The sequence below is a fragment of the Plasmodium reichenowi genome, chromosome 8, assembly GCF_001601855.1.
Source record: "Plasmodium reichenowi strain SY57 chromosome 8, whole genome shotgun sequence".
Taxonomy (NCBI): domain Eukaryota; phylum Apicomplexa; class Aconoidasida; order Haemosporida; family Plasmodiidae; genus Plasmodium; species Plasmodium reichenowi.
Window position 1 is genome coordinate 684,960 of NC_033653.1, and position 8,812 is coordinate 693,771.

Sequence of the window (8,812 nt, forward strand, 5' to 3'; positions counted from 1 at the left end):
TTTTTTTAATACAATAGTTATGTGTATAATATTTATATAGAGACTTTTTTATATTTGTGTTTAATTTTTTTTTATTAAATAAAATAGAGTTGTCATATTTTCAAATAAATATAATTAAACAACTTAATAAATAAATTAATAAATAAATAAATATTTTATCTTTTTAAATATTTTATAACAAACCCAAAATATAAAAAAAAAAATAAAATAAATAAATATAATTGATATAACACATATATATAATATATATATATATATATATATGTATAATATTATGACATTGTAAAAGGGGAATGGTTTTATTTGCCCAAAAAACAAAAAAACAAAAAAAAAAAGAAAAGAAAAAAAAAAAATATATATATATATATAATAATAATACATCCAAATTATTTTTATTTATACTTAATATTTACACATATGGATGTATTCTTATTAATAACATTACATTTTAATTTGTAATAGTAAAAAATAAATATTGATGACTAAGGAACATATTTATTATATTTAATTTTTTTTACTTTTGTTTTTATTTTTTGGACATCAGTATAATATGTGGTAAGTAAAATTTATTTGACAATTCTAGTTTGTTTATTTTGTACAGGATATTTATTTGTTTGTGCTTGACCACTTCCTACACGCTTATTTATGGCTTTCCCTGCCGGTACATTAACATTTTTTACATTATCATTATTAACATTATTAACATTTTTTACATTATCATTATTAACATTATTAACATTTTTTACATTATCATTATTAACATTTTCATTTTTTACATTTTCATTATTAACATTTTCATTTGGTTGTGTGTCTACTTTTCTATCCTCATATTTTGTATGTTCATTTAATTTTTCTTCATTTTCATCTTCATCTTCATCTTCCTCAGATTCTTCTTTCTTTTTTTTGTAAATATAACATAGAGGTACGAAATAATCTATACGACAATTATCTATTAATTCTGACTCTTTCAGTGTTAGGAAATTATTTAAGGGTGCTCCTTTATATAATAGGACAATATTTTCAACAGGTATTCTATAAATTAAAAATATATGTATGAATATATAAATATATATATGTATATTAATATATATATATATATATATATATATATATATATATATTGTAATGTTTCCTTTTGTTCATACGATGTCGATTCGTCCGTGAGATTATAAATTTTTTGTTTTAGAACCCTAACTTCACAAGTATCAATAATTTTAATTTTTATATTTTGTCTAAAACAAAAAGACCAGAAAGGAATGCATCGACTTGTGCCTGTTCCACATGATTGTAAAGTACGAACATTGATTGTTATTAGTTTTGACAAATATAATTCTAATTTTATCGTTTTTCTATTCGATTTATTATATGTTGATAATTTTTCACTTAATTTACATTCTACTCTAGCAAAATATAAAACTAAATCTGTAGAACTATAAGTATAATTTTTTAACACTTTAATTTTTTCAATAATCTCACTTATTAATGTATTATTACTTATGTCAGTCAACTGATACGATGCCGTCTCTTTATTTACATAATCGTTTATGCTAAGGAGAATATCATTAGCACCTGTCGTTACATACATTATTATATAAAATAAATGACAAAAAAAAAAAAATAATAAAAAAAAAAATAAAAATAAAAATATATATATATATATATATATATTTAAATTTTTACGTGTATAAAAATAAATAACACTATGATTAATATAATAAATATTTTTAAGTATAATTAACAAAATTCATACCAACATATGTATATATTAAATATATACAAAAATATTTTTACACATTATATACAAATCAAAACAGAAATATTCAAATAACAAACGGTTCTGAAAATTAGGTTAACAAAATGGCATATTTTGACAAAATAAATATATAAATAAATATATAAATAAATATATAAATAAATATATAAATAAAATAAATAAACAAATAAACACACAGAATTTTTTTTTCCTTTTTTATAGCGTAAATTATATGTTACATATTTTTAATACTTTATTTATTTCTATATATTACTTTTCCTTTCGAGCATTTAATTATGAAAAGAACACATTAAATAAGTAGAAGATATATAAACATACCAGTATATTAATATATAAATATGAATATATATATATATATATAAATATATTTATATGTACATTTTCTATACATATAAATTTTAACTACAACCGCACCTTAATATTCACATACACACAATATCATCGAAGTAACACAAATGTATATAAATATATATAAATATAAATACATACATATATACATAAATACACATGTATTTATGTGTATATTATTTTGAACGTAAAATTATAAAAAAAAAAAAAAAAAAAATATTTGGTTTCCTCTTATTTTGTAACTTAATATAACATGTTGTTATAAATTATAATAAAAAAATATATTTTTTTTTTCTTTTTGTCTTTTTTAATTATATATAATTATATATATATATATATATATGTATATATATATATTATTTTTTTTTTTTTTTTCTTTTATAACACAATATATACTCCCCACGTTATGCAATATCCCACATACAACATTTATGTAAAAAAAATGATGAGAACAATTATAAGGAGTATAAAAAATTTATTTTCTAATGTTAAGGGATATAAAAATAATATATTAAAAATAAAATTTAGAAATTTGTTATTTCATTTAATGTTAAAATAAATAAATAAATATATATATATAAAAATATACGTATTATATCTGTATAATTATATATATTTATTATATATACATATTTTTGTTATACATACATAGATACATATAAATATATATATACATAATATTCTGTGAATATATATATATTTTTCTTAAATATATATTTTCTAAATTCTTAGCTTTAATATTTTTCTAATTAAAAATTTGTATTTAAAATATTTCATTTTTTTAAATAAAGTTCATTTGGATAAATAGCAAATGGAAAAAAAAAAAAATAATTAAATAATAAAAATATATTATATATAATATTAATTATATATTAAAAATTGCACAGAAGTACAGTATAAATATATATATAATATGTAATTTATATATATATTATATATTAAATCAAAAAATAATATATAATATTTTATTATCATGCATTAATATATATAATATATATATATATATATATTTAAATTGTTAGAAATTATTTATATAATATATGATAAATACTTTATATATGCCTTAACTAACTAGAAATAATTTATTTCAAAAAAAGAAAAAAAAAAAAAAAAGAAAGAAAAAAAATGAAATTATTAAATTTATTAATTTGTTTAATATTATAATAATTAAGTATTGTACAACAAAAAAAAAAAAAAAAAAATAAATAAATAAAATAATAAAACAAAAATAAAAAAATATGCATATATATATATATATATATATATATTAATTAATTTTGTGTTGCTATATATATATATAAACATTTCTTCGCACAATTTTTCCATGGTGTTGTGTGATACCACTTTATTTATATGTACGCTTTTACAAAAAATGAAAAAGGACATTTTAAAAATATAACTAAAAATAATGCACATGAAAAAAAATAAAATAAAATAATAATAATAATATATATATATATATATATATATACAATACGTACAGAAAAAAAAGTATACTGCACATATATATATATATATATATATATATATGTGTACATGTTTTTTTATTTTTTTTTTTAATTTAGTGGCCACACCTTTGTGTAGACCTATTATAATATAGTATAGATTTTTTTAATGAATTAATATGATAACCATAAAATTCATATAATTCGGAATTGGATAGAACCCATGGCTGTATTCCATTTTGTTCAAAAGGATGTACGACTTTATATAAAAATAGAAAGGAACTAATATATTGCATAAAAAAATGGAAAGGGTTTAATTTTTTTTTATTATATTTTTTGTGATAAAACAAATGAAATATTTCAATGAGATAGTCAGATAAACTAAGTCTTAAAGATATGACTATATCAACACTCGTAGAATTGAATAGTGTATGAACATTATGGTTAAATATATCTTGGTATATTGGTTTTACATACATAGGGATATTTTTATTTATTAACTCTTTAATATTCTTTATACATTTTTCATCTTGTGTAATAACATTATTGAATAATTTATGTATAATACTTATGGTTATATTTTTACTCTCATTAGTTTTTCCTATTACTTTTTCTTTATTGTTTATTTCTTTTTCTATATATTTTGAATGAAAAGAAAAAGGTGATTTTAATATATTCCATATATAATATACATTTCTGGATATATTATTATATGAATAATTTCTTAAATTATCCTTTGATAACCCTTTTAACAATATATTTTTGGATAGCATATAATATAAACAATTCATTTTTAATAATAATATATGTTTTGTCTGTTGTAAAAAATAAAATACATAAAAAAATATGTTGCGCGTTTTTTTAATATTTTTAATGTTATCTGTGTATTTATTATTATAATTTTTATCTAATTCATATATTTTTTCTATGACTGATTCTATGTTTGTATATGAAAAATTTAACATGTCATTTATTAATACACCTTCTGATAACATATTTCCTTTTTCCTTTGCGATTTTGATCAAGTGCTTGTGTGATTTATCTTTATTTAAAAATTTGAGATGAAGGGAAAATTTATCATAACTAAAATATGTGGTATGATAATTATTCATATGATTATGCTGGTAATTGTTCATATGGTCATCCTTATAATTATTCATATGGTCATCCTTATAATTATTCATATGATCATCCTTATAATTATTCATATGATCATCCTTATAATTATTCATATGATCATCCTTATAATTACCTTTTTTATTCTTATTACTATTCATTTTTTCTTTGTTTTTCCTTTTTCGGTAAAATAACTCTGGACTAGAATTGTCTTGAGGAGGAATATTTTCCGGGAGAGAAAATTTTGTTATGACAAATTCATCAGTATGATGATAACATTGAAAAGATTTATTTGTATCAGAAATATGGTTATTATAATTACAAGAAAAATAATTTTTCTTATTACATTTATCATTACTACTAATAAAGTTATTATAATTGTTACTTATGTTATGCTCTTTTATAACACATTTCATGTAGAAATTCTTTTTATATAAGTATCTAAACAAATCATAGTAAAATATATAATCGAAAAAATGATCAGATACATATATGGTTACATGCTCAATTTTAAATTCATACAAATATATTAATATATTAACGATATGATTTATAAGTTTTTCACTGTTCAATATTATTAAATCACTTATTTTAAAAACTATATATATGTGTTTAGGTACCTTGTTAATATTCTTATATATTTTAAAAATATCATCATGCTTTCCATTTTTTCTAGAAAGACAATTATAAAATATATTATATATTTTATTCTTTAAAAATAGAAAATTTTTATTACTTTTATTTTTTAAATTATTCAAATTTAAATCGTTCACATTACTACATTTGATAATTTGTATAATAATATATTTACATATTAGTTGTAATCTTGTAATATAACTCTTTAACTTATTAAACAAACAATATAAAGTTAGTAGTATCCATATTATTATATATATACATAATAAAATCGCGTAGTTAATTACATTCTTTACTTTTCCTTTAGTTAAACAATAATTCTTCATTTTTTTTTTTTTTTATAGTACATTACCAAAAAAAAAAAAAAAATATAAAAAAAAAAAAATAAGAGAGAAAGAAAAAAAATAATACAAAATAATACAAAATAAAATATATATTTTTAAAAATATGACTTTCCTTTTCTTTTTTTTTTTTTTAAACCATTATATATATTTTGTATATGTAAATAATATATAAGTTCTTTTGTTATATAACATTTTCATGTCTATCACATAATACTTTTTTTTATTTTGTAAACAATTATTATATCATAATATATATATATATATATATTTCATTTTATAAAGATTCAAAAAATTTTCTTCTTTTCATTTTGCTCCAAGAAAAATAGAAACAGAGAAAATATCGAGAGGGTAACCACCCAAGGGATAAATATAATAGCACGATGTGTGAATTTAAAATAAATAAATAAATAAATAAAACAGTATATGAATAATGTGATATATATATATATATATATATGCATTTATTTATTTATTTATAATTTTCTTTTTTTTAACATATAATCTGGTTATATATATTTAGATATAATAATTATAAAAAGTCAGTAAAAATATTAAACTTCATCACATATTAAATATATATATATATGTATATTTTATATGCTTCACCTTTTCGTATATTAACTTTTCTTATATTAACGTTAAACAAAAAAAATAATAAATAAATAAATAAATAAATAAGTATAATAAATAAATATAATAAATAAATATAATAAATAAATAATCAGAGTATAAGGTTGAACCTATTTCTCTTGTATGTAATAATATTTGATTAGAATTTATTTTGAAATGTTTATATAATTATAATTTTTATTAGTCCTAAAATTGTATGGTTGTTTTAATGGGTTATGGGTAGGAAAAAAATATATACTTATATGTATAAATATATATATATAAATTTTTTTTTTTTTTTTTGCTGAGAAGCAAATATTTTGTTTTGTTAAATTTACTGCACATGAGAAATATGTAACATGAAATAAGGATATATAATAAATGTATTACAATATGTATGTATATATATATATATAGTAACACGTTCAGACATTATATTTTATTCATAATTTATTATTATCCTTTTTTTTTTTTTTTTAACAATAATGTTAATTTTTTAAAAATGATAATAAATATTTTTCTTCCTTTTCATAACCATAATATTTGTATGTCTCCATCATAAGAATAATAAGGTTTTTTTTGTACATATTCATTTTTAAAAAATTATTTAAACTTTTATCAGCTTGCATCTGATAATAAGAAATAAAAAAATATAGTATATGACAAAATAAAGTAGAAAAAAATAAAAGTTTTCATATGAACATCACACATATATATATATATATATATATATATATATATATATATATATGTATATTTTAATATGGTTCATATGTAGATATCACATTTTTGTAATCCTTAAGATAATCTTTTAAATAGTAAAAAATATATATTTTTTTATATGCATATTTTATTTTTGTATCCCATTTTTTATGATTTACCTTCATATTTAAATGTAGAAATACTACAGTGAAATATGCCCACAATTTCGTATTGAAAATATTTATCTCGTTTGCTTTATATAATATTTTATATGCATAGATGAAATTTTTTTTTTTAATTAAATAATAGTATGCTAAATCTAGATAAGCATAACTTGTCTTATAAATTTGTAATGAATTTTTTATCATACTCTTACTTTCTGAATATCTATTTAATGAAAAATATATTTTATTTAATTGTAGATATATTTTAACTCTCACATTATTATATTTACATAAATTTAAATATTTTTCCATAAATTCTATACACTTTTCATAGCTTTTTAATTTATATAAACATTGTGTATAGATGTATAATATATCCACGTTATTTAAGTGTTCGTGTTTTTCTTCTATCAAATTAGTACACCTGAGGTAATCTAAGAACAATAAATAAAAAAAAAAATAAAAATAAAAATAAATAAAAGAAAAGAGAAAAAAAAACAAAAATGTTAAAAAATATACATTCTTATATTTAGTTGTATATATTATTAATAATGTGTACCTTTTATTGAGAAAAATATTCTTATAGTCAGATGATGAAATAAACGAGAGTTAATAGTTAAGTCAGTTAAAAGTTTTCTTCGATTTTCATATATGAACATAACAATATTAATAATATTATATTTTAAACAATATATTATAAATAACAACATATATTTATCTTTTAGTGGAATTTTATTTTCTGAACTTTCGATATAGTTCAATAAGAAATTCTCTGTGTGACAAGGAGAGATTTCTGATTTCGTTTTTACATTTTTAAAAGATGAATTTTCCTTACCTTTATCCTTTCTTCTTGAAATATTGGTATTGTCATATATATTTATGTTATAATTATTATTATTCTTATCACTGTTATATGTGTTTTCACTTTGTTCATTTTGTATATCTATTCGTTCATCTTGATTACATATTTCTTCAATTTGTATATCCACTTTGTTTTTTTTTATATCCACATCGTTTTTTTTAATATCCACTTCGTTTTTTTTTATATCCACTTCGTTTTTTTTTATATCCACTTCGTTTTTTTTTATATCCATTTCTTCATTTTGTATATCTTTCATTTCATTATTTTCATTTTTTATTTTTTTTTTGGATCCTTTTTTTTTCTCCTTATGATCCTTTTCAATATCTTTTTTCTCTTTTTTTTTACTTTCTTTATTATTGCATTTTCTGGATTCAAAAAATTTTTCCTTTTCTTCTTCATATAGGTTGGAGTTCTTTTCTATACACTCTTTCAATATATTTAAATTTTCATTTAAAAGTATACACATATTTATATAATAGTATATATAATTACGTTGAAAAAAATAACAAAGGCTTTTAATATATATACATATATTCTCGCATATATTCAAATGATTATTATGCAAAGTACTATATATATATAAATTATTTATATTTAAATGGTCTTCCTCTTCTTTTTCTTTTAACTCTTGTTCTATTTTATCTTCTACGTTATCCTCTACGTTATCCTCTACTTTATCTTGTACTTCATTTTTTATTTTTTCCTTTACCTTTTTTTTTATTTCTTCTTCATTTTCTTTTCTTTTTTGCAAAATGTTTATAATATAATTAGCTAATTTTAAACTCTCTTTATATTTATGTATGTTCAAATAT

At 17.6% G+C, this 8,812-nt stretch overlaps 3 protein-coding genes across 3 annotated transcripts in view; all 3 read right to left on the reverse strand.

Moving 5' to 3' along the window:
* Nucleotides 1-566: 566 nt before the first annotated feature.
* On the reverse strand, nt 567-1,585 carry PRSY57_0818900 (hypothetical protein; the record flags this gene model as incomplete). The annotated part of the gene is made up of 2 exons (XM_012907128.2): nt 567-1,032; nt 1,146-1,585. The coding sequence occupies 2 exons, from the start codon at nt 1,583-1,585 to the stop codon at nt 567-569; spliced, it is 906 nt and encodes a 301-aa protein (XP_012762582.2).
* A 2,098-nt stretch (nt 1,586-3,683) lies between these two features.
* PRSY57_0819000 (hypothetical protein) lies at nt 3,684-5,645 on the reverse strand (the record flags this gene model as incomplete). Its single annotated transcript, XM_012907129.2, has 1 exon — nt 3,684-5,645. The coding sequence occupies one exon, from the start codon at nt 5,643-5,645 to the stop codon at nt 3,684-3,686; it is 1,962 nt and encodes a 653-aa protein (XP_012762583.2).
* A 1,115-nt stretch (nt 5,646-6,760) lies between these two features.
* The window catches only part of PRSY57_0819100 (hypothetical protein), a gene marked incomplete at both ends in the record, with an annotated part of 7,022 nt that continues 4,970 nt past the window's right edge, over nt 6,761-8,812 (reverse strand). The window contains 3 exons of the mRNA XM_020114740.1: nt 6,761-6,901; nt 7,154-7,572; nt 7,698-8,812. Coding sequence (XP_019970579.1) covers nt 6,761-6,901; nt 7,154-7,572; nt 7,698-8,812 — 1,675 coding nt within the window. The remainder of the gene's footprint in view (nt 6,902-7,153; nt 7,573-7,697) is intronic.